General features: G+C 38.4%; 1 protein-coding gene across 1 annotated transcript; it reads left to right on the top strand.

Annotated features, from left to right (window-relative positions):
* The first annotated feature begins 381 nt into the window (after nucleotides 1–381).
* LOC126369096 (uncharacterized) lies at nucleotides 382–27,769 on the top strand. Its single transcript, XM_050013388.1, has 25 exons — nucleotides 382–504; nucleotides 1,110–1,316; nucleotides 1,821–1,949; nucleotides 3,087–3,216; nucleotides 4,457–4,656; nucleotides 7,624–7,798; nucleotides 8,445–8,600; nucleotides 9,282–9,407; nucleotides 10,389–10,546; nucleotides 14,423–14,805; nucleotides 15,519–15,731; nucleotides 15,888–16,163; nucleotides 16,581–16,866; nucleotides 17,223–17,566; nucleotides 17,841–18,117; nucleotides 18,310–18,480; nucleotides 19,275–19,324; nucleotides 19,886–20,006; nucleotides 20,651–20,895; nucleotides 22,657–22,732; nucleotides 23,458–23,494; nucleotides 24,635–24,685; nucleotides 25,830–25,956; nucleotides 26,823–26,983; nucleotides 27,648–27,769. The coding sequence occupies exons 1-25, from the start codon at nucleotides 382–384 to the stop codon at nucleotides 27,767–27,769; spliced, it is 4,344 nt and encodes a 1,447-aa protein (XP_049869345.1).

Raw genomic sequence — 27,769 nt, 5'->3', positions numbered from 1 at the left:
CAAAAAAAAGTGTTGGTGTGTATTTTGTGATGGATGTACCTGTGACTACCCCAATTGGGATATAGTCGCGAGCTTGTGTTATGTTGTGTTACACCATCTATAAATATTTGAGCTATAAGATGCTGCATGTTACAACACCTTCAATTTAGAGAGACGTGATTAAAACCAATAACAAAATGGTTGTTGATTACAATTACAACATTAAAACCTCTTTGCACCTTTGTCAACATTTAAATCGTTAACATTTGATTTGTGGGATAAAAAAGTTAAAAAAAAATCATTTTATTTGACATTTCTATCAAATGTCAGTTCGTTTTTCTACGAATTATAAACTTTCGTTTACTTTCACGGGATATTGGATAAGTAAGAAGTAAGTTGGACATGGCTAAGCCTCTGCGACAAAGTGTGGTTCCCAAGCCAGTGGTAAGGATAGAAGTAGACCCTGAAGAATGTCCTTTTAGGGAATTCCGGGACAATGAAATGGCTGCCGAATACTGGGGCTTGGTGAGTGGATCTAATAACCCACAGTAGAACAACGTGGTAGAGTTTGCACCATATTCCCTCAAGTTGATTGTGAGGTGGCCTGTGCCCAGCAGTGGGACATATATTGGCTTCTATTCTGGTAGCGAAACAAAAATACATAATGCGTTCAGCTGAATTACTTCCCGGGCATGTCGTAAAAACCAATCAGGTTAATGTAGAAAATAAAAGTGATTGTAGTGTATTCGCCTCAATATAATTATAATTACTTATAGAATAAATATCGGCTCGTACATCCCCGTACAGTTTACTTTTTAATTGTGGCCACCGCGTAGTGTATTTCCCAAGATATGTGAATCGATTATATCGAATAAAATATTTTATAATATATAACATATTTATTTATATATATTATTATAATTATACCTACGTGTTATTTTACAATAGCATGTAGATATGTACTTATAACACACACACACTACAGTGATTATCTCAAAAACTAAATGTTTCCTCACAAATTGAACACGATTTTGAACCGTGATAAGAGTCCCCATCGATTTGTATATTTCGTTTTCCGAAATTCCTGAGGGAGTAAGTCGCAGCCTGTAAAACATTTTTTTGCAATTCAGGGCCCTGCAGCATTCCGCGCATTGTCATATATACCCAAGTTGTCCGGGAAGGGTGCGCCGGACCGCATGACATCTGGCTTACCCCAGGTGTGGACTGATGAGCAGACCCAGCCGCTGCCCAGGTCGGTCCGCCACATACTCAACGGGTGGATGCGGGCGGAAGAGCTGGCGCAGAGCAGATGGGACTCTGAAGTCGTTGTCTTTGAGGTCAGTTTGTTGTGTCATGATTTGATGCCGTCTGAGGCAAATCATAAACCTCATCATCATCAGCCCATTAACGTCCCCACTACTGGGGCACGGGGCTTCCCTATGGATGGATAGGGAGATCGGGCCTTAAGCCACCACGCGGGCCCAGTGCGGATTGGTGGTTATTAACGACTGCTAATGCAGCCGGGACCAACGGCTTAACGTGTCTTCCAAAACACGGAGGAGCTCGAGATGAAAACTTTTTTTTTTGGTCACCCATCCTATGACCGGCCTTTGCAAAAGTTGCTTACCTTCAACAATTGCAGACCGAGTGCGTTTACCGCTGCGCCACCGAGCTCCTCAAATCATAAATAAATGTATTATACATTTACACAGCACAAACCGCTAGGGTTATGAAAGACTTCTCTTTTCTTTCTTTTTTTCATTTTGAGCTTTGTGCTCGGTCAGTTGCAATAGGCTCTTTCAGGGTTTTTTTTACATTATCTCTTTGACCTCTCTTGGCAGGAAACCCACGCTAACACCATGTCGGTGATAGACTTCCAGTTGAGCCACGCCCAAGTCCTGCTGCGGTCTTCCTTCTGTCGAAGAGTCCTGTCTGCATGCTTCATATTGGAGAGAGTCGAAAACCTGCCGGTACGTAGACAATGCAGATGGTCCTGACTTCAGGATCCCATTACTATTACTACAGGTATATTTTTTACTTAAAAGGAGTAACCAAAAAAATATTTGTTAAAGTGTAACAGGTTAGGAAATAAACTATTTTAATTTTTTTTTATTACTGACCCCGCCGGCGTGGTCGGCGATTACATTCAGCACTTATGGCTACAGGTCCACTTCAATTCTTTCATAATCTCTAGACCTCTCAGACGACGCCGTGAGCCGAAGATGGCGTCCAACTTGGCACCCTAGCTTATATAACATATTATTATAATTCGGTGGATAGTAAAGTTACATCAATAATATTCGACTTTTTGTTACCAATATGCGAGTTTCCAACTAGTCAAATCAGTTACTTTTTACAAAACGTCAAAATACGAAAATTAATACGGACTTTATATGAAAAAGTACACTATAACGTCATAGAATAACGTGATAAAATGTCGGACTTATTATTACGTTTCTCTTGATTATAATTCATAAATAAGTTACTTACAACGACCTCCGTGGTCCAGTGGTTGAGCGTTGGGCTCACGATCCGGAGGTCCCGGGTTCGATTCCCGGTGGGGACATATAATCACAAAAATTACATTGTGGTCCCTAGTTTGGTTAGGACATTACAGGCTGATCACCTGATTGTCCGAAAGTAAGACGATCCGTGCTTCGGAAGGCACGTTAAGCCGTTGGTCCCGGTTACTACTTACTGATGTAAGTACGTAGTCGTTATTATGAGTCATGTCAGGGGCCTATGGCGGCTCAATAGTAACCCTGACACCAGGCTTGATGAGGTTGGTAATTCACCTCACAACCCACACGATAGAAGAAGAGTTACTTAAATAGAAAAAGTACAATGGTTTTCATTAGTTTTAGGCCCGTTTGTATTTAGTAATCAGAATTTTTTAATCTATCTTGAACCTAGTACAGGGAGGTTAAAATGGCCACAACGAAGCAATTCATCTTAGAAAGCAATATTGTTAATTTACATTTTATTCGCATTGCGCACTTACTTTTACATGCGCAAATGTCAAATTGCAATATTGCTTTCTTGATGAATTGCTTCGATATGGCCATTTTAACCCCCCAGGACCCAATTAGATGGTAATAATTGTGCAGGTGGAGCATCAATGGGAGTCATTCAATGCCACGTATGGGCCTGAAGGATGGAGAGCGAGATACCACATCTACTCCCCAGGGATGAAGTCTGGTGGTGGAGTCACGCATCGCCCTGGAATATCTAAAACTGGTTAGTAGGCACTCTGCTTCTTCTATCGTGTGGTTTGTGAGATGGAGTACCAACCTCATGAACCCTGGTGTCAGGGTTAGTAGGCACTTAGGTACAAGGTGTTAGTGACGCCGTAACGAAAACTTTGAGGTGAACCATTCATCATGATTCTGAATTGATATCAAGTGGAATTTTCCGTCCCTAAAGAATGGAACTGAAAATACACAAAAAACACTTAAATTTTCATTAATTTTCCGGTATGTGACCTAACCTGTTCTGGGCTGGTTCCCTAGCATTATCCCGTTTTTCACAGGATCCGCTTACGTAACCTGAAGATTTGACAGGTCCTGTTTTTAACAGAAGCGACTGCCTGTCTGACCTTCCAACCCGCGAAGGGAAATCCAGCCCAATACAGGTTAGGTCACATACCTCCGAAAATGCATTTCTCGGGAATGTGGGTTTGAATAATAATTTATGATCCAAACATGCATTCGAAAACAAATTCGACAATCATTGGTTTAGGCTTGTGCTGGATTCGAACCTGTGTCGTCAAAGCGAGAAGCAAGCGTTCTACCAACTGGGCTACAACGGCACATAAAGAAATAAAATATGTATTCATTATTTTTTTCAAACGCCCGGTAACTAATGTCGATGTACTGTCTCGGTTAGAGGTTTCTGCGTTTAAACTAAATATTGTGACACAAAACTTGTCACTATAAACATTGGAATAATAATAATTAAGTTGACCGAGAGCTAGTTTAGCTGCAAGGCCGGTTACATGACTCGATGGCCCCGCTTCGCGAGTTAGCTTTCCACCAGCTGACTCAGTATTGATTTCATGTATTTGTATTGATTATCCATTATTTATGCCCGATTTATGGCAATAGGTTCGCCCCCTATAACATGGGATTTAAACATAGCTGGCGAGGAGTGGATGTAACGGCCGTGGTCCAATGGTTGAGCGTTAGGCTCACGATCCGAAGGTCCCGGGTTCGAATCCTAGTGGGTCCCTAGTCTGGTTAGGATATTACAGGCTGATCACGTGATTGTCCAAAAAGGAAGATGAACCGTGCTTCGGAAAGCACGTTAAGCCATTGGTCCCGGTTACTACTTACTGATGTAAGTAAGTATTAGTTACATTAGCCATGTCAGGGGCCTTTGGTGGCTCAATAATAATCCTGACACCAGGGTTGATGAGGTTGGTAATCCACCTCATAACCCACACGGTAGAAGAACAAAATTCTACTTGCCGTTTCTCCAGGTTGTTACATGGTGCGTTTGTACTACCTGGGCGCGTGGCGTTGCGTGTGGGTGTCCGACCAGGTGCCAGTGGATGCCAGTGGAGCACCCTTGCTCCCCTTTTCTCCACTAAGCAGCCCAGCGGAGAAGGGCAAAGGGAAGAGTATACCCGCCATGGTCACCTCATCTGTCGTACATTTGTGGCCACTCTTGATATGTAAGGTATGTTGTGTTCACTGGTATGCTGTTCCTGGAAATCTGGAAATCAACGTAATTATCATGGATAAACTTGTTGAAGTTCCAAAGTTGGAAGTTATGTAAAAAGACTTTTAATACCTAGCCCTTAAGCAGATAGTTATCAGAAATCAGAATCATTTATTCAACGTAATTATCATGGATAAACTTGTTGAAGGTCAATGTAACATTTTTGAATTTACGTCATTTCGCAAGGTGTTATGGCTGAGGAGAAGAAATGACAAGAAACTGCAACAGCGGTGCTTATTCCTGCAGACGCCATCGAATTTTATTTTAAGTTATAATATCATTTTCTTATCTGTTGAAAAAGAAAAGGACGGATAATCGATAGGCATAAAATTTATGGAATACACGTCAATTTTAAGCAGAAATCTAAAACAACCGTCTAAAAATTTCACATCGGCCAATAACCCGATAGAATTAAGTATTGCATACCAGCGAGATACCTATTTTATTCGCACGGGTTACTCATTCAATTTAAAATTAGCTTGTTGACAGTCATCCGCCCCTTTCCTTTTCGGCGGATAAGAAAATGACGGGTATAACTTAAAATAAAATTAGGAGCTGTCTGCAGGGATCGAGGCCAGTATTAGATTACAAGAAAGGACGATTTGGAAGTGTCCTCACTATTAAAGAGTTTTTACAACAGAACATTCCTACTTTGGAAACATCACTGGTTGCGATATTCAGTGATGTGCCTTTCTCGGGAATATTCAGGCAGTAAAAAAGCGCAAATTTAACATGAAAAGAGTTCTATCATGGTAAGATCAGAGTTCAAGATTATTATTTTTTTTTTGACGTTACTTATTGTAGATTTGCCGCAGATGGCATTAACTACTTGGCCGGACAAATGGGGAGCGCTGAAGGCTCTCACCCGGTACAACATTTAAGACAACAGGCCTGAGGGTGCCCAGTTGGGCGCGAACCTCGGCTCAGGGCGTCGTCTGAGAGGAAAAGTATTTGAAAGAATTAATCGACCCTAGTGGGTCGATAGCGATAAGCGCTGAATGAGGGAAATCGTCGACCACGCCGGCGGGGTCGGTATCGGGGCCCTGAAGTGTTACAGAGAAAGAGCAATTTGAAAAAGGAAAACAGCCAGTGTTCTTAAAATAAAAAATAAAAATATATTTATTTTCTTTCTTACTATTAAATAGTTTTTAAAATTCTTACTATTAAAGAGTTTTTACAACAGGAATATTCCCAAAATATTTTTTCTAGTAAATATTTTTTCTAGGTCATTCACCTGTAGTTTTCGCTTAATCTAAGTTTCCTTATAGTGAAAATCACATAAGTAAGCGCTTTTTTAATAAATCACATTTTTCAACAAAACCTTCTTCGTGTCGTTTCGATGGCATTCAGATGTTTTCACCCAGAATTTTGCTATCCGGCAAATTCGGCGGCATTCATCAGCTTCCACACTACAGGTATCAGGACACGCTTGGCAAGACCTTGATTTCTTTCAATTAGTTTCATTCCGGGAAATAATAAATGCCAAGAAGAGAGACCTTCCAAACAAATGAACACTCTCTCTTTCGACAGAGAGAGAGAGAGAGAATCCCGGAATGAAACGGGACAAAATACAATCACTATTTTTTACCTGAAGTAAATGTAGCATTCATCACCAGCCCATTACCGTCCCCACTGCTGGGGCACGGGCCTTCCCTATGGATGAATAGGGAGATCGGGCCTTAAACCACCACGCGGGCCCAGTGCGGATTGGTGGTTATTAACGACTGCTAATGCAGCCGGGACCAACGGCTTAACGTGCCTTCCGAAGCACGGAGGAGCTCGAGATGAACTTTTTTTTTGTGGTCATCCATCCTATAACCGGCCTTTGCGAAAGTTGCTTAACTTCAACAATCGCAGACCGAGCGCGTTTACCGCTGCACCACCGAGCTCCTCGCAATGTAGCATGTCTACTGTCTATTGCGAGCACAGTGAGGATTTGTTACTGAAAATCATTTAGTTTTCAAAACCTCTTCCCTGACATGGCTCCTGTAACGACAAAGAAAAGGGAGCAAGATTCGAAAATCTACTTATGAATTCTAACAGTTCCATCGAAGACTATTGTAGGGGCTCACTCTGTAATAGCGAAGTAAGCCCCAATTTATTTGGCTATAAATATCATTCAGTTCTAGAAAGTACCACGGATGTTGTTTATAAAAATAATATATAATTTTACTGGAAGAACTTCAAAGTTATAGTATTCAAACGTATTTACTATTTGTTTTTCTTCCCGGGCCTATCGTAAAATCGGACACCGGGATTGTGTTTTTGCTAACAAGATAGGCAATTATTATGGGTGACAGGCTTGTCACACTAAAGTGCATCATATCCATCTTAGGATTTCGTATCAACAGTGGCAAGTTTTCTTTGATTACTTATGGTTCTGTCCGCGCCATTACGGATTATGAGTATGGGTTTATAATTATATAAACGTATACATATATTATACATACAAATATAAATTCACGCCTGTTTTGCCTAATGGGTTGACCAGAAGCAACAAGTAATTAGAAGATGTTGCAAGCATTTTGATACGAAGTCCAAGTATGGATATGATGAACTTTGTGGTAACGGTAATCAGCCCATCGCCAATCATATTACATAGTACTCAATCCCATTGTCATTTATAACGACACGATCTCTGGGAAGATAAGCAGCTGAACCTGAACGCTTTTTAGGGACCTATGTTTATTAATAGCTTCCAGTCTTGCACAGATAATCTAATCTTGCACAGAAGTCAATATCAATTCAAAATAAGCAATTTTACTGTCAAATAACAAAGGTATTCTATAAAAATGTTTTTATTATTTCTCATAGCTCTTTCACAAATTTTTACATCGTTGGAAGTTCCGAAGCGCCTGACAAGATTACTATAGCAAAGGCAAAGACCGTTTATGTCTTGTTTAATTGCTATTTAAAATTGAACAGGCGTTGCTAAAGCTCGCGGCACCCGACATGAGTTGCGACGAGGAAGAAGAAGAAGGAAATGAAGAAGAAGGAAGTGCTGAAAAAATTGTAGAAATCGTTGATGACGAAGATATGTTCGATTTCGATATAATGCACTCTTTAACCGGTGGTCTAAGCGTGTTTATTGTTCAAAAGGGTGAGTTTATTTGCTATATAAATTATCATAGAAGTACTCTTAACTTATTATGAATAATTGTCTAACAAAACCATCTATTAAGGTATATAATTCTTAAAATTAGTCGTATATGTTACGACAAGAGGCGAAAGTCGTGTGTCAGGGTCGTCTCTGCCTGCCCCAAGAAATAGAGTATGTATGTTAAGTGTGTATTTATGTATAAATTAAAACAATTGTCCAGTAGACAAGTGCTTAGTAAAACAAAAATTCAAAAGTCAGTTTATTTTTCAAGATGCTCGAAATAATTAATCAATAATTCTTTATTTCAAAAAAATAATACAACATCACTAAAGGGTTGAGAAGACCAGTTTGATTGATCATTAACTGACGTATCTGAAATTTATGGCGAATCTGATTTGCACCTTTTGCAATTGTCAATAAGACACAATTTAATGTCAGCCACGAATTTATCTAAAAAACAATATTGCTATTTATTTATAAAAACAAAAGATAACATAACAAATACTTTATTGCACAAACAGGAAAAAACAACCAACTTTATTTATGTTAATTTTATATACGCAAATGACAAATTGCAATAATTGATTTTTAGATGAATTGCTTCTATGTGACCCTTTGAACTTCCCAGCTCTTTAAAACTTTCCAGACAAGGATCTTCTATGGAACCTGCTTACTTCTGAAGTGCAGGTGTTCTCCTGGGATGATGATGATGATGTGCAATCCAGTACTGCCAAGTCCAAGAGTACCAAGAAAGCTAACCCGAAGGACAGAGACAATATTTCCAGGGTAAGTTTTTTTACGGGTTCGGTACGGAAGGCGATTGGGGCAACCACCGTTCTACACGCCCTATCTATGGAGTAATGAAGGCGATTACTCCACCGAAAAGAGCGCAGCTTAGAATAGAGAGAGAGAGAAGTTTTTTTGAAGCCCCTATTACTTTTACCGCGATACATCGGTAACGTAATCAGGGTGTTAGTGACACCGTAACGAATGCTGAGAGGGAAGATTAAGCTCTGCTGGTTTAATATCAAGTGGAATTTTCTGTTAGAAAATTGATAAAAGTTGTAGCGTTTTCTTTTAACTATTTTCAAGATGATGTTTCAAGCAATATTGCTATTTGACATTTCTTGACATTGAGCAAATTTCAATTTTAGATGAATTGCTATGATGTGGCCTTTTAACATTTTTAGTACGGATTGGTGGTATATCCACAACATAAGGATGAAATTCCTGCCGACGTCTAGTTGTCCGTAGATGGCATAGAGTGGGTGGAATTAACTCGTGAAGTTCCTGCGCAAACTCACCGAAGTTTATCCTATAAAAGACCGACAGACAAGCTACCCTTGTTTTCTCCAATTTGTCATACTCTGTCTTAAGCCAGATTGTTAGTATTTTCTTACAGTCATGATAGACAGACGTCTATATATTATGTGTTTGTATGATTCTCTATTTTTCCCCTAATAGAGACCGTGTATGGTAGCAGTAGTGATTGAAGACACGAAGGATCTGGCACCTTTCATTCTGCCTGGTATTTCACCAGCTTATGAAATGAGCCTCTACGTAAGCAGCGTCAGGGACTTGCCTATAAAAAAACCGCTTCCGGAGCCTGGTAAGTTGTTCCTTTTTCTATTTCTTGACGCATTATCTCATTGAAGATTGGCCTCATATGGCAACTACTTGGCCAAACAAATTGTGTGGCTTAATGATGGATCAATCGGTAGTGGATGATAGTTTAAGATTATACAGGGTACACTGTACACTAACACCCATACGAACCCTTACCTGTATGTACTTGTGCGGGGTAGAAGTGACATAGTAACGAATACTCAGGGGAGGTAATATGAAGTAGCAATTTTTCGTCGCAAAATTCATGAAAATTTTTGGATTTTTTAAAATTATTTTCAATTCTACACTTTTGCAATGGTAATTTCCTGTTATTAATATTTTGAAGAAATTTCTTCGTATTTATACGTTTATTGGTACAAAATATTGTCGTTACAAAGACGCCGATCCTCCCTCTCACTGAAGTAAGGAAGACGCTGGTTGTATTTTTTCGATTAAACTTTGCTCAGTACTTAGACCGCTCATGGAGAAGTGACGTTATAATTCAAATAACGTCAGCAAAAACGCTTCTCCGTGAACATTCAGTACATTGGAACACGTTTATTTTTCTGGCAGCCCTCGCCGCATGATGCGCCGCGCGGCCCTTAACGGTCTTAAATACATATTTTTCACCGTTTATGTTTTTTTATTAAATTGCCTAGGCGGTGAGTATATAAGTACACAAATACATAACAATAACTTTGGTTGAATAGGGGGGTTAAAATGGCCACATAACATAACATAACATAAACTGCCTATATACGTCCCACTGCTGGGCGCAGGCCTCCTCTCAATCAACCGGAGAGGGTAGAAAGCAATATTGCTATTTGATAGTTGTTTGCATTGCGCATTTACTTTTATATGCGCAAATATCAAATTGCAATATTGCTTTTTTAGATGAATTGCTTCGATGTGGCCTTTTTAACCCCCTGTTCATATTATAATAACCCTTACAATATTATACGTATACAACTTGTTTTATTTACAGATGTGGCGCTATGGAAAACCTATCGCTGGGTAGATTGGGCTAAAAGCCATGGCCTTTACGAAGCATATGAGTGTCCTAGGACTAAATTTATGAAGGTCAATGGCCTGATGAAACTCTCACGTGCTCCTCATTTGCTAGACGTCGTGAGCACAGAATCTGTAAGTTTATATTTATACATATATGACATGACGCCTATTCGTCGCTGTAGTAGGCAGAAACCACGGAATTCCACTTACTACGATCCTGACACACTTTCTCTTCTTCACTCTTATGAAAGACTTCATGCATCTCCTTTAAAATATCCTGGATCTGATCACGGTATGTACAGTCATGAGCAATATCATGTACCCACTTTAGAACCCTGTCGCACTATCATAATATTTCACATTTATTTATTTATCTATTAAGTACTACTACATCATATATATAAAACATTAACAACTAAGACAATTCCTAAAATTAAGACTTTTATATATGACAATTACAGTGTACATAGCATCTACAAATTAGTAATTAAATTAACAAAGAAATCTCTATTTACCCTTTACTGACAAATATGAATAAAACATGAAATTAAAGTAGAATAAAATAAAAATGAAAAAAAGATATGAATTTACTTATTACTTACTAGATAGTTTAGAATTTGGACTTAAGTAATCAGACATCATTCAATGAGACTTACGGTTTCATTTGTCAAAAAAGCTGATATGACATAGTTTCATATTAATGCTCATACATATTAGTGCTCGTGACCGTATGCCAAAACCATCCTCTCCAAACTCTACTACTTACTCCCGCATCATAAAACCTTTTTGGTAAGTCTACTTTCATTCATTCTCTCTACAAGTCCGAACCATCTAAATAATCATCATCACTAATTTAAGAGCCACACTCTTGTCGGTGTAGCATTCTCCATTCTTGTCTATCAGAGGCAAATTCTTTCACTTCCTTATAAGACACGACGTTCATCTTCTCTTTAATCTGTTCCATGTAAGCTCTTCTTGATCTTCCCCTTCCTCTCTTTTCTTGTAAAATGTACAAATTGTAATATTATATTTTAGTCCCTCTGTTAATCTTTTTTTTTTCAGATTACCCCTTGCTTCAGAGAAGAACAGGAAAAACAAGTAATTTTGACAAAAGTATATATCATTCATTCGTTGATACATTTATGCGGATTAACTTAAGTATATTTAAGCTAATTTACTTAAGGATTATAGCAGGCCTGCCTCTAAAACTATATTTTTCATTTTTTCATTTTTATATCACTTTGTTCATGTTAAGTTTCATTTGTTTTTCATTATATTACATTTTATATTTCATTTTTGTTATTATAAAATAGATGGGTAGTTACACAGATAGATAGCGATAACATTTTTGATTATGTTTGATACTTACAACAGGATACAACAGTAGTCTAAAAACTACTATTTATTTACCTCATCAAGAGTAAAAAAAAAAAATCTCCAGTATTTTACAATATCGAAATTGTGGACCTCCCAGTAAGCAGTTTAATATGCTCGTGTTGGGAGGAATAGTTATTTTAGTTTGCGTGCTCCATTTTAAACCATATCGCTGCTTAAGAGCAGGCTGGATCGTGGTAAAACGCACTCAAATCTTTTAATAAAAGAAAGCTTTTTGCAAAAAGTCTGCATGTGACCACAATATGTAGTCCTAATGGTAAGTGCCCGATGTGAAGTGAAATGTGGGCTAAGGCCTGAGCTTATTATTGCGTATGGCAGACAAAAATAAAATATCCTGCGTGGATCAAATATCCAGTTGAAGCTTCCCTAACCAAGTCTCTGCCGAATCCGTCACACAGTGCAGCTCGGCTATGCCACCTGGGAACCGGTGCAGAGGGCACTCGTTCACTATGTGAGATATGGTTTGAACCGGGTGACCACATTCACAGTATGGCGGCTCCTTTAAGCCCCATTTATGTAGGCCTGAGCTAATAAATTCCTATTAACTTTTTCGTTTGACCACAATCTCACCTATTGGTAAGTGACCCGAAAACATCCTTTGGCGGCAGCACACCCTCGCCGCCAAAATATCACAAAAATTACTTTGTGGTCCCTAGTTTGGTTAGGACATTACAGGCTGATCACCTGATTGTCCGAAAGTAAGACGGTCCGTGCTTCGGAAGCCACGTTAAGCCGTTGGTCCCGGCTACTATTTACGTACTCGTAAGTAATATGTAGTCGTTATATGAGTCATGTCAGGGGCCTTTGGCGGCTCAATAGTAACCCTGACACCAGGGTTGATAAGGTTGGTAATTCACTTCACAACCCACACGATAGAAGAAAAGGTAAGTGACTATGCAGTCTGACATGAGCACGCTTACCTTGCAAATACCCTTTACTCTCATTTTGCAAATGCCACTAATCGCAACGAATACAAGTTAATCGATGCTGTGTCCTTATTCGAATACAGGTATACTCATTTTCAGCCATAGAAACAAGGGAAAGACCAAGGAAAGAACTCGATGAATGCTCTGGCACTGGCTCAGATGAAGGAAGAACTCAGGGAGTGGGTTCAATATGATAATGTAAGATTAAGACATTTTTCTTTGATATGACTTAGTCGCCGGTAAAAGACCTCGTTTTACACACACACTACAGATTGATGTTACCGTACACGCGCATCTGTGTGTGTGACGTCTGACGTCATATGAATGAAGACTAAAGTAATACCCAGGGGGTGAGGTGCACCTAGCTCAGCCGCTGGTGGGGAGCGGAGAGTTGTAGTGGTATTATTGAATCGCTTATTACTATACGTAGTATTATTCCTCTCACACACAAAAAATAAGACAACAGACCTGAAGGTGCCCAGTTGAGCGCGAACCTAGCCTGAGGACGTCAATTGAGTGGATTATTTGAAAATAATTAATCGAAATAGGCGTGAGTTTATGTATGTAATTAATCGACCCCAGTGGTCCGATAGAGATAAGCGTTGAATGGGGGATTCAAATTGGTATTTGAATCCCCCATTCAACGTAGGCCTCATAAGTCTACTGAAGACGACTGAAGCGAGTTAGTCTATATTCAATGCGGTACGGCATATGGCACGCTGAAGAAACTTTCGTTGAATGGAATTGAAAGAAGACACTGTGGTCCTGTGGGTCACCAGCTTACTTCTCTAACGGGGAGCACCGGTTAGAACGACTTTTAGGGACTTTGTTAAATGGTCGATCGTGTTATAGAGTTCGCGTTTTGTCCGGGAATATAAGGAGATAAACGAAGCGCAACCAGTCCAGAATAAACGCAGAAAAATCTCTCAAATCAAAACCCTCCAAAAAGACATGACTCAGTTTCGACTGGTATAATACAACATAAACGGTGCCCAATTAATTTGATAACTTGGCATTGTGTCACAGTACGGTTCCGTTAGGCCGTTAATTGGACGGAGTCATTTAATTAACGGTGCTAATGTTTACCATAAATTCAATTATTTGATTACGTGGGTCATGTAAATAATTTATATTTTTTTAATGAATCAGTTATTACTTACAGTATATTTAGACGTCTGACTTTATGACAAAATCTTTATTTGTAAATTTTTGAACAAATATTATTTCCCAAAACTCATTTTGAGATCGCATGATTCTATTTTGGTTTTATCTGATGTACAATCTTATTACTACGTATTCTATTATAGCTCGAAGAGAAACTCTTTAACCATCATCATCATCATTATTTTAAGAACCACGCTCTTGTCGGTGTAGTATTCTTCATGCTACTTTTTAGGGAAAAAGAGGTTTTACCCTTGCAGCTCAGCAGTACTCTGTCTGACGCGAGTCAGATGGTGCCCAGGGTAGTATATTTCAAAGCCGTACTAGGACTCCTGTGCGCCTCTGAATAGTACTGGCAGCTACTACTGCCCTCTATCAGTTGCAATCCCTGTGCCCCGTCCTGCATTGCCGTACCGATGGCTCCCATCTCCGCCTCTTCAACCGTTGAGGTCTTCACCCGTATCCCTGGGCAAAGATTCTGTAACAATAAGGGTCATCATCTAATTACATGTATTTTGCTTTATAGATTCAGAGCTTGATTAAAAATGTCAATGTAGTATTCTATCCGTCAATGTTTGAGTACACTTCGGCTGCTAGCAACCCTCCGATAAGGATCACCAAAGTTCCAATGCGTGGTATAGACATACCAGCACCAAAATCCGCACCACTGTATCTCCAAATAGACGGTCCTGAAGAAAATTCACTGAAAATCTCTTTAAATATGCTTCATCCAAGGATTCTTCTAAACTCTGGCTATCCTATTGTGGATTTCATAGAAAAAGCTTACGTGTTTTTGGAGGTCTTTGAATGGTTTGTGGATTCAGAACTGCCGATTGCAAAAGGATACATACAAACAAGAGGGTATGATGCTATTGAAATTAGCTTTAAACCTGGAAGACATTATTGCAGGTTTGTTTGAGATATCTATATTTTAATGTGGGATGTATAAAAGTGTAGGTAAAAGAGTAAGATAATATAATAATATGAACAAGTAAACGAGAAACAGGTACGTGAGGCAGAGATGCAAGATATGTGTGTGAAAGAGAAAAGATATGAGAGAAGACGTAGATAGTTCAGTGTTTATTTTCCCTGTTCCATTCACATTAATATTGTATAATAAAGAGTAAGTCGCCATTCTCACAAAATTTCAACAATGTCTCCATCGGGAAACGAACTCAGACGTCCAAAACGTGACCCCAACGCTCTAACCACTAAGCTCCACCAACCCGCTCTGAAGCAGCGTGGGCATACTCTGTTACCTCATACCCCCTCCGGATGACTGAGGGGAGGCTTGTGCCCATCAGTGGGAGATACATAGAATATTGAGGTTGCTAGGACAAATAAGCCTAGTTTATCGCGCTGCAGTGTGGGATGTCTATGACCAGGGGGCTAAAAAGCCACATTGATGCAATTAATCTAAAAAGTAACATAAAGAAAGTGCGCAATTTCAACACATGTCAAATAGCTTTTTTTTGACGTGACTTATAGTAGATTTTACTCCAAATGGCGTTAACTCCTTTGCCTAACAAAAGTCAAGTAGCAATATTGATTTTAGAAAGAAATATCGGAAGTACCAATATCTTTTTAGATTGTGAAACCTTAAATGCTATCCAAATTTTCAGGCTCTGGGTTCACTCTCGCATGAACTGGCACGTATCACTACTTAGCGAGTCCACTCTTCTTCTCGGCACCCGCAACACTATCCAGGCCGCTGCCATCCACGAATGCCCCTGGGCTTCCAAGTTCCTTAATGCCCTTGGATCAGCCTTCTCCAACTGGATCAGAGTGAACAGATCCACAACTAATATTGTCACGTTCGATCGAGACTTCTATACGTGAGTTGGTATATTTAAATACATCATCATCATTTGCTTTCCATATTATGTCTATTGGTAGTGTATTTAAATAAAGTTTTGGTGAAGTACCTACATCATCATCATCCTTCTGCCCTTATATAAAGGACTAAATTTTAATTAAAATTGTGTTAACAGGTCATATCAGCCCGATCTAACCTGGGACCCAGTAGAAGTAGGGTACGAGAAATCCTTCATCCATTGGATGTTCCGTCAATCACTCCAGACGTTCTTCTTCAAGCGACTTCTACCGCCAGAGTTCGAAATGGTATGCCGCGTCCTTCGCCGTTACTTCATGGATCCCGACTTTGGGTTTCCTCCTAAACCCAAACCGCCGAAGTCTTTGAGGGAAATCGTTGCCAGAGATCCATGCGATTGCACCATGCCGGAAGCTGAAGAACTTATGGAAGAGGAGTTTGAGAACACTGATGAGGTATGGAAAGTAACTAAAATATTGTATTGAGTTTAATTATTACTTCTACAATGTGACTCATTTATAAATGACAAAAGAAAGTACATAATATTATGCCATGGTAAGAGAAATTTTTCACTTAAAAACTTTATGAAAACTCACTACGATTCGTCGTACTAGGATAAGGGTTAAAAAACACGTGGAGACGCTTTATCACGTTTATTGTTTGATTTCTTACTGTTACTACATATAATATTTAAATATAAAAAGGGGAATAGAACATTGCTCTAGGCTAGGCATCCACACACTCTGTCAAAGTATATTAAAAAAAAATTGAATAACACGCCAGGTAGGATAATGTACTTTAAAGAGTCTCACATCATCACAATGCCTACATAATACCCAGTATTAAGTAAAAGACTGCATGAAAACACATTTCAGGAACGTGCACCAGAAGAACAAAAGAAAATAGAAATGGATCCTGAAATGTTGGAGGCACTTCTGCGTGAGCCAAAAGCTCCAGCTCAAAGTCAGATTTGTGAACTAGCAACTGAGGAATTCCCTTGTGCAATTTTGAAAGTAGAAAGAGAGAAGTTGATAAAGAAACATGAAGCTGCTACTTGTATACAGGCATATTGGAGAGGGACCTGGGCTAGGAAATGCTTGACAGATCGCGTTATAGTCACATCAGATGTTATAAAACTAGTAACTATTGCTTTTGTATTCCTAATACTGATTTATTTTGGTTGACTCTTAATATTTGTGAGCTTGAATGTGGCAATGATCCTGAAAATATTGCCCATGAAAAATTATTTTCTCTTTTAAATATTTTGATCATTTCAAATACAGACTAAAGTATCAACATTCTAAGAAAAATAAACTTTGCAATAGATTTGAGATGGTCTCTACCCAACCAAGTAATGAATGCCATCAGAGGTAAATCTACAATAGGTCACGTTATAACAGACTTGGTTTCTTGAGCAAAGCTTTTTGGAATCACACGAATTTTATTAAAAGTAACTCTGCATATATATGACAACTAATACTTTCGCACTTTTCAGCTGATGGACAATGCGTTTGGAAATTTAGAGATGTTATCAGCAGTGATGAATGAATTCTTTCACATGTTCCCAAGGGCAAAGAAAGCGTATTCCGTAGCGTCTGCGTTGGGTGGAGTTTATGGAATAAACCAGCACGTGGGAACCTGCCCAGTCACTGCGAGATGTAAATGGGTCCCGTACTTCCAAGGAGTATTCTATTGCCATCTACCTGTGAAAGTCCATTTTGATGTCCACAGTACAATTCCTCTAAACACAGTTCAAATATATGACAATGATACCGGGGAGCAACTACCTCAATCGTATAATGCTCATATCACTTTTGATATCCATCCAAATGTTTTTGGGTAAGTTTACTTGCATATTCTTGAAGAGCCCAATGTGATTGCAAATATTTGTTTCGATACAAATGGAAAAATATAAGCATAAAACCTAATAACATTCTTGATGCTTGCAAGATGGATATTGATGCTGTGCTTAGAGATTAGACGGTTTCGGCAGAAAATTTTGTGCATGCAACTAGTTCTCTTTTCTCTGTCACTTTTTCTTCTAAGATAGTACCTATTATTTTTTCTTGATATTATTATGAGTCAAAATACTTAATAGCTGTTTTCTCTACAGCTACACAGTAATGGGTCACGGCACGCTAAGTAAACCCTATGGATACGCAACTGACGTCCATTGGCAACTCACCGTCATGACTTCCATTGACAATGTGTTTCACAGCTGTGATAACCATGAGACAGAGCTATGTACTGTCATGCCTCTCACTCCCGCATCAAAATTGCATTTAGATGAAATATACATACCGAATAGGAGGAACATATTGGGTGGAGTTCAGATTTCAGTGACAAGGGTTGAAGCAGTTAGTTTTAGAGCTGCAGCTACGACGCCTGATGTGAGTCTACGTTTTTTTCCAGTCAGTTGTCTAGTAAATGCCATTGTGGCTAGCAAAGTAGTGAATACCATCTGAGGAAAATCTACAAAAGTTACATAAAAACTTAAATTTGTCATTACATAATTTGGCCTGTCAGCTCTCTGTGCTTTAATATGTTGTATGCATTGGATCTGAAATATCTCCAAAAAACAGCTGGAAATCGAAGCTATACTCCGAACGACGGGGCAAGAAGGTGCATTGGAGGAGCTGGCTCGATGTAGAGGAAAAGGGGAGATCTTCTGGCCATACATTCGTTTGAAGCCGTTGATCGCAGCTAGCATGATGATGCTGAAGAGACGGTCATTCTCGACGAATTATCTTGGGGTAAATCGCACACACACAGACACACACACACACACACACACACACACACACACACACACACACGAATTTATGGACGCATGCATGCACATAATACAAACACATAATGTTGTTTTGGTTTTACTTGTCTAAAAAAATATTTATTTGTTAGGTATCATTTTCAATCAACACTGTAGTCATAGTGAGATGTACTCATATTAGATTTATGCTGCTTACATTTTTATGTATAAGTTTTTCTTTTGGATATTATGTTTAATATCTTTTTGAATATACTTTTCCGTTTCTTTATCATTATTATCATGCAGGCCTCTGATCAGGTCAGTTCTCGATCTTTGGCACCTGGTGGAGGGAAGCAACTGAAAAGCAAAGGGAAACAATCCAGGTCTGCCACCAAGGTAAACATTTATTTTTGTTATTCTGTTTTTTTTTTCTCATCAGCATTTAGATATAAAGAGAAATACTTACATCACACTTTTAACTATACCATTGTGAATCCAGACAGCGTAGCCAAAGGTTTTTTTTTTTAAATGAAGCATTAGAATAAAATATATTATATGCTTCATAATATTACAGTCTAGCCTAGAAGCTAATAAGCCAAAGGTAATCACAACGGTGTTTCTTGGACAATTTTTAGGAATTACGATGCGAGCGAGTTGAAAAGCTAGTTTAATGAAGTCTGTGGAATTGATGTAAATTCTAATTTAAATCTAAAATAATATACAAATAACAGTATGCTCGCTAGGGAACAAAAGAGCACAATTATGATGAAGCCAATTAAAACGTATTTACTATTCTAGGTACATCCGGCAAAGCCCCCACCTATGGAGCCTAAAACGTATACAATTGAGTAAGTACATGTATTTAACTCTTGTAAATCTATTTTTTTATTTAAAGTTAGGTGTTCCAATATTAATTTTCAGAATCCATTAAAACATTATGCGTTTTTATTTTATTCTTCCATCTCAATAAATTATGAAACAGATTTATTTTTTGAACTATTTATTCAAAATTAACAGTGATCAAGATGTGATGTCTCTCTTACTTCCACATTATTTACAATTTCAACTGTCTAAGACGTTCTAGCGGCTTGAAAAATTTGGGTAGTAAGTAAAACTAAAAGCAGAAACAAAAAATGAACGCGTCCTTTTTCCCATTTTCTAACAGGTCCAGCTTAAATTAAATCATTCATTTCGGACTATATAACATCCATTATGCATTTTGTTACTAAATAAAAGCTAATGAGAATCTTCCAGGCTATTGTTAGTAAAAAGCTAATACATAAAGAAACAATTTACATAGGTACATGTAAATCGACCATTAACATTGTCAATCCAGTGTTGGGCAATAGGGTTGTCTAGCCTTTCTGCCATCATAAAAAAATGTTTAAATCTTTATAACTCTTTCCCAGAGTGATAGCACCAGATGGGTGGGCACTGCCACTGCAACAGTGGAAGAGGATAGATGAAGTCCGAAATGATGTAGGAATCCCTAAGGCTGAAGCACCAGTCAAGAAAGTTACTAAAGAGAAGGTTATATCCAAATTGAAACCATTTAATTTCTTTTGTCCTAGACTCATTCATGTCCTAGAGCCATTGTAATTAGTTGACTCTCATTGTGAGGTCGGAGGTTAAAATCTGGCATAGACCTCAACCAATGATTATTAAATTCATTTTCGATTTCGTGTTTGAATCTTAAATAGTATTAAGAGAACTCAGCGGTGAAGGAACATACCCGAGAAATGTGTTTTCGGAGGTACCTGTAATTAGACTAGCTTTTCCTTTGGGTTTGAAGGTCAAGCAGTGGCTTCCGTAAAAGACCGGACTACACTGAAGATTGGCTTCAGGTTAGGTACCGCTAGAAAATGGATAACCTAGCGTTTTTCAGAAGTGATTAATGATCTACTTATTTCTAAAATTGAATTTCTTTCTTCTTTCTTTCTAATGAATTCACTCTCAGAAAAAAAACGAAGTATTATTGTCCATTTAACGAAAATGTCTCAAAAATCTTTCAAGAGGTGGATTTTAATGAATTATAGTTATTTTAACCTCTTAACGCCGAGTTTTCCAGACACAATAGTTAAACAATGGGTTTTGGATTTTAAAAGAACATTCGGTCTTACGACTTTAAATCATGTTATATTCGATGGAGTACATCATACTCTTGACTAAAGCAGGGTGGCTCAGCAAAGGACAAGAAAGAAAAAGAGGACAAGGCAAAAGAAGCTTTATCTAAAATCCCTCCTTTCACTGTCCACGTTCCTCAAGCTGGTGATGCGTATATAGAATTAGAATGCTCCACAACTGTCGGAGGCGGGGCTTATGCTAAACGTGACGATGATAGAGACATACTGTTTGCTACTGAACGGAGGAATTGGGATCTTAAAGAGCCCGGAAGGAACGCAAGAGGCGCTAGAATACGGTGAGAGAAAACACGTACTTTGTTAAATAGCATTTAGTGAACACTTCACAACACTTCACACTTCACCTTATAGTGAACACTAGATAATAAAGATTGAGTATAATGATAAACGATATACGAGGAGCTCGGTGGCGCAGCGGGTTAAGCAACTTTCGCAAAGGCCGCTCATAGGATGGGTGACCACGAAAAAAAGTTTTCATCTCGAACTCCTCCGTGCTTCGGAAGGCACGTTAAGCCGTTGGTCCCGGTTGCATTAGCAGTCGTTAATAACCACCAATCCGCACTGGGCCCACGTGGTGGTTTAAGGCCCGATCTCCCTATCCATCCATAGGGAAGCCCGTGCCCCAGCAGTGGGGATGTTAATGGGCTGGTGATGATGATGATAATGATATCCCGATGTGATTTTCTACAACATAACCTCAATTTCTTTTAATCAATTTCATCTTCTATTGTGTGGGTTGTGAGGTGAAATACCAACCTCATCAACCCTGGTGTCAGGGTTACTATTGAACCGCCAACTACCCCTGACATGGCCCATGTAACGGCTACTTACTTACATCAGTAAGTAGTAATCGAGACCAACGGCTGAACGTGCCTTTCGAAGCACGGATCATCTTACTTTCGGACAATCTGGTGATCAGCCAGTCCTAACCAAACTAGGGACCACAAAGTAATTTTTGTGTTATGTCCCCACCGGGAAACAAACCCGGGACCTCCGGATCGTGAGGCCCACGCTCAACCACTGGACCTCCGAGGTCGTTAATCAATTTCATTTCGGATAACAATTGAAATCACAAATATTGGCCTGGATTGAAACTAGCCTCGCTTTTTAGAGGTTTACTAACAAAAATCTCCAAAGATTTAGATGTTGAATATTTGTTACTGCGGCAACACATTGTCTGAATAATTTCAATTATTCATTTTTATCAGGAATTTTTATCCTTAAAAAAAGTTTCAGATGAAGACAGAGACAACAAATTAAATGATTCTGGGGCGAATCGTTTTAATCATACTGTTTTAATCAGAAATATCTATGGTCAATTTTACAGTCTGATTACGATCTCAGCTCTCATACACGCACTTGCACTGTTTCCATTCAATTATTTTTTGTTTTGTATATTTACTGTGTGTGCCATAAAGTGTTTGTTAAAGTATGTGCGAGAAATATTACGCATGTAGTCTAATAATCTATACAAGGTGTTAGTAACATCGTAACGAAAACTTCGAGGGATGATTCAGGCCATGATTCTGAGTTGATATTAAGTGGAATTTTCCGTCGCAAAAGTATTAAAATGGAAAATATTAAAAGAAAAACACAAAAAATTTCATTAATTTTCCGATAGGAAATTCCACTTAATATCAACTCTGAATCATGGTCTGAATCATCCCCCTCAGTATTCGTTACGATGTCACTAACACCCATACCTATTTGTATAACTACCTGTATGTACTGGTACGGGGTGTAAGTGACATCGTAACGAATACTGCGGGGGCTCATTATTCTGAGTTTATATCAAGTGGAATTTTCGATCGCAAAAGTATAGATTTGTTATTAATTAAAAAAATAATTAAACAAATCATTAATTTTGCGACGGAAAATTCCACTTGATTTTGACTCAGAATCATGGTCTGAATCATTCCCCTCAGTATTCGTTACGATGTCACTAACACCCAGTAAAATCACTGTCTTTTAATTTTATGCATTATTTTTATACGTTAATTTTTTATTCGTCTTTACTATACGTACTTTTGTCCAACCAGGAAGGAGTTTCGGGATGAGTTCCTAGTGCCAATACCGCAACCGAAATCTGAATCCGTTTTTGAATCAACTGTTGAGGTGAATGTTATAGATGTTACCATAACATAACATAAAGATCCTATATACGTCCCACTGCTGGGCACAAGCCTCCCCTCAATCAACCGGAGGGGGTATGGAGCATACTTCACCACGCTGCTCCAATGCGGGTTGGTGGAGGTGTTTTTACGGCTAATAGCCGGGACCAACGGTTTAACGTGCCCTTCGAAGCACGGAAACATCTTACTTTTTCGGACAATCAGGTGATTCAAGCCTAAAAAGTCCTTAGCAAACAAAGGACAGTCTCACAAAGTGATTTCGACAATGTCCCCATAGATGTTACCATAGTAACATAATAATTATCAATGGTTATAGATATTAGCGGGGTTACGCCACATCAGTACAGTTCATCTAAAACGCAATATTCTTACTTACTTTTGTATGCGCAAATGTCAAATTGCAATATTGCTTTTAGATGTATTGTTTCAATGTGGCCATTTTAGACCCCCAGTTTTCTTTCACAACGAAAAGTTTGAAATACATTAGATAAGATTAGATTCTTTATTTGCCATAAATGCAGGAGGATAAAAACTGTCTATTTCTCCCATCAAGTGTCGCTGCTGTTGAGTGTTCTTAAATTTAGTCATTTCCCCAACAATCATATTATTTTAGTAATATTTTACTTTGTAACACATTACGCAGCGTTAATTTGCGAAATCATAGTGTTATATTATGATATTGTATTTATTCATTTAATTCTCTTTCAGGAGGAAGAAGAACCACAGGAGGAACCAACACAAAGCAGTACGTATCTTGAACTAAATATAACAATTGCATCTACAAACAATACAGAAAGCTTTAATGATAATTTTCATTATGTGTTTTACGTTTTGGGCGGAAGGCAAGAGGGAAACCACTGCCCCATTTTTAGCCTAAAATGTAACATGGAGAATGCTACACCGACAAGAGCGTGGCTCTTAAATTTCATTCGATTACACGATTTTTAAGAAACCAAATCTCTAAAGCAATCGGAATTAAAACAAAATATGCTTGAAATAGCAATTTCACAATGGCAACAGCTGCAATTTTGTGCAAGTTTAACTAACACAGTTGACTTGCTCATTATAGACGGCGATACGGCTCACCACCTATCACGTTGGTCTATGATAAAACTGTGAAGTGAGTGAGGTGTGGGAACATAGTTCATCTTGCGATAGATGTACCTTTGAGATCAATGAGGGACGTTCAGGCTACTTTCCCCAAAAACAATATAGATGGCGTTGTACAGATTTAATGTTAAAACTAATTTTCTCATTACTCTCGTACATAATTATCCTAAAATAATTGATGCTTGATATTTGAATCACATTATGTATGTGTAGAATAATGTTGCTACTTATATTGCTTCTCTTTATTTTGATCAGAATAATAATGGGTGGAAAATGTAATTGTGACTGGGATCAGAATGCGATTTTTTCAAAAAACGCCTAGGAAGTTTTTACTGTAAAGCGAAAAGGCGTTTCTATTTAGCTAAATTGTAGTTTGTATTGCTCTAAGAACTTGTACTATTGCCATTTCTAACTCCGTTCCCAATTTCAGATGGCTTAACTAATTAATTTTTCAATAAATTTTGATTTTGTTTTCACATTTGCCTATCAATTTATGTTTGTTTTGATAAATGATTTAAAGATTTCTTTTTTTAGCAATGGATGAGACTTGCACAGGACCGGAAAGGATGACGTGAAAGAGAGGAGGCTTATATCCAGCAGTGGGTGGATACAGGCCGAGTAGATAGATAGATATAATTACTTTATTACCAGATATAGTTCATAACTCTCAATTATGACGTCAAATATTAATCAATACTAGTATTTTTCGTTTACTTAAGACTTAAATGTATGTAATTTGACTTATAACCACATTTTTTTTTTGTTTTTCTTATAGAGGTGGTTATCATGGTACAACAGGGTCCTACGCCAGCTACTGAGAGTCAATGTAAATATTTATTTATTATATTTTTTAAAACAAACTGACTGGCAGACTGAGCGATGGAACATCGCACAGCTGAAGCGTCGAGTGAAATACTCAGGTTAACAATTAGGCGGAACCTTAGGAATTTCATCCCCTAAAGGGTTGAAAGTTTGTATGAAGTTCACGAGAATGCTGTCGGGAAGCTAATTTAAAGTATCACGGACCAATCAATGTGTAGTATTGCTAAACATGATAGTTGATCTATTTGTTGTATGGGAACCTATGCAGACAAGCCACCACGGAGTAATAAGAAAGTAAAATTTGGCGATTGTTCAATTCGCTTAGGAAAATTGTATGAGGAACTCGAGGGCAACGCACCAATGAACTTATTAAGTAAGTATTACAGATACCGCCTTATATTTACCCGACTGCAGGATACAATGGAGGGTAATCCGCTTATCAGTATATAATGCGCATGTTTGTTCGTTTGTGCTTCAGAAACCACACAAAAGGATTTTGATGGCCGATCATAGATATATATCCATATATATATCTATGATCGGCCATAACACCATTGTTAGTGACATCGTAACGAATACTGAGGGGGATGATTCAAACCATGATTCTGAGTCGATATTAAAATGAATTTTCCTGTCGGAGAATTCGTGATTTTTTTTGCGTGTTTTGAATTATTTACGGGTCCATCCATACTTTTGCGACGAAATTTTCAATTTGATATCAATTTATAATCATGGTCTGAATTATCCCTCTAAAGTTTTCGTTACGATGTCACTAACTCCCTGTATAAGTACCGTAGATAAAGCGCGTCATACAAAAATACGACTTAAACTTGACGCTACTTACTTAGCTATACATTCATATGCAGCAGTATATAGATTAAATAAAATCGACAAAAAATACGTAGGTATGTACGGTCGTCTTAGCATCTACAGCGCGTGGGGATTTGTATGTAACGCGGTCGGGTTATACAAATGCACATGTTACCAGTTCGTCGCCTAATGGCGTACTGCGGAATGTCAGAGCATGCATTGCTACTTCTGCTCTAACTTCTTGTCCCAATTTTGAGTGCACATGTTCAACCTACGGTACTTCGTCGATACATAAATTGCGTATTTTTTTATCTTAAATTTCACTTGTTTTCTCTTAGCGGTAGAAGTAGAGATGGAGACAGAAGAGGAGTCCCTGTACTACCTGATGCCAGAACAACTCAGGGACAAATTCGTGCCGCTGCATTTCGTGCCTTTATGTACTAAGGAAAAGAGTGAAGATGAAGGGTATGACAAAATTTGTTAATGATTTTAGTTGTTAATGTCACAAGTTATCAGTGTTTAGTGTAGATGCCCGATGTGATAAACAAGGCAAGGAAAGTCACCAGAAGACACCTTGGATTCATTGGGGCGTTCGTTTACTGCTTTCAATTAACGTAGTATTACCAGATTTACTATCTTTATGATTGATACTAGCTTTTGCCCGCGACTTCGTCCGCGTGGCGTGTTATAAAAGAGAAATCTTTGTGGGTGTGGGAGTGCATGTCAAATTTCAAGCATCTAACTTACGCGGTTTAGATTTTTCATACAAAAGGATTTTCCCGCGAATTCCCGTTCCCGTGGGAATTTCGAGAATTCCTTTCTTAGTGCACCTCTACGGTACCTAAGCTACGTCCCTTCCAAATTTCAAGTAGCTACTTTTAGCCATTTAGGCTGTGCGTTGATATGTCAGTCAGTGAGTCAGTCAGTTTCTCCTTTTATATATTTAGATATAGGCCATCTGATTTTGTAAGGTTCAGAACTTATTATACAGGGTTATAGTGGCATCCTAACAAAAACTTTGAGAAACGATTCAGACCATTAGTCTGAGTTGATATTAATTGGAATTTTCCATCGCAAAAGTATAGAACTGACAATATTAAAAAAAACACTCAAATTTTCTTGAATATTCCGACAGGAAATTCCACTTGATATCAACTCAGAATCATGACCTGAATCACCCCCCTCAGTATTCGTTACGATGTCACTAACACTCTGTATAGTTTACCAACCTAAACTTCTCATTTAACTCTCATGACCCCGATGCTTCAGTCGCCAGTAAAAATAAGGTCGTTGCTAAATTTGAAGAGCTCAAGAGCTTAACTGATTTCCAGTATTCTCTTCACGGAGTCTATGGCAGAAGCATCAAAGAAGGAGCGTCATGACCACATCGAAGCAGCGCTGGAAAGGATGAGAGAACTACAGGCGTACAACGAGCGGTACATCTTGGGGCGGCAGAAGAATAGATGTACGCTACTGGAGAAATTGGGTGTTGGTGAGTGGTAACTATTATTAGGTAGGTATTCGCATTCACCAGATTTCGAAGCTCTCTCGTCATTACACTCCTGCCCTTATTCCACTCCTACTCAGGTCGTAACAACATGGTATTCCTCTTTCATTGATCTCTGTCACTTGACATCTCAGTAACTCATACCTTTCACACACGTATTCTTTTTCACACAATCTATCCACACTTTTGGGTCATCTCCTGCCTCTATATCCACTTTCATACCCATCACTTTCCTCGTACTATGCTATGCTCATTGCATACTCCTCAAATTGGGTATTTGACTGGTTCAAAGATAAATGGTAAAATGCTTATCTAGAAATAAAAGACAATCAAAGATGAATAAATCAATCTCATTGTACTTTTCCACTTATTTTCGATTTTTATTTATGATTTTAGTAATAATGAGTACGACGTTTGACGGCTTTTATTAACAGGACAGGACACAGAACAGTATTTCCATACAAACTCCAAACAAAACTTTCGTTTTGATGTTAAAAGTAAATGATTTGACTAGTTCGAAACTAGCCTATTACGACCCGAAAAAAGAAGAATAAAAGCCTTGCTTTTAACACTTTTAATATACTTGAAGCAGTAAAGAAGGTCAAGAATGTTTCTGGACATTATCAAGTCTGTTTCAATAATATTTCAGATGGCGCATGGAACCCAGACCTGGCTACAGTTTTAGAAGAAAGAGATGAAGCTATAGCCCGTGAAACTCTAGAGCGTTCTCTGTCTCTGCAGAAGAAGAAACAAGATACAAAGAAAAAGTAA

Source organism: Pectinophora gossypiella, chromosome 8, assembly GCF_024362695.1.
Source record: "Pectinophora gossypiella chromosome 8, ilPecGoss1.1, whole genome shotgun sequence".
NCBI lineage: Eukaryota > Metazoa > Arthropoda > Insecta > Lepidoptera > Gelechiidae > Pectinophora > Pectinophora gossypiella.
The sequence above is the reverse complement of the archived record's forward strand: the minus strand, read 5'-3'. Positions and strand labels throughout refer to the sequence as shown.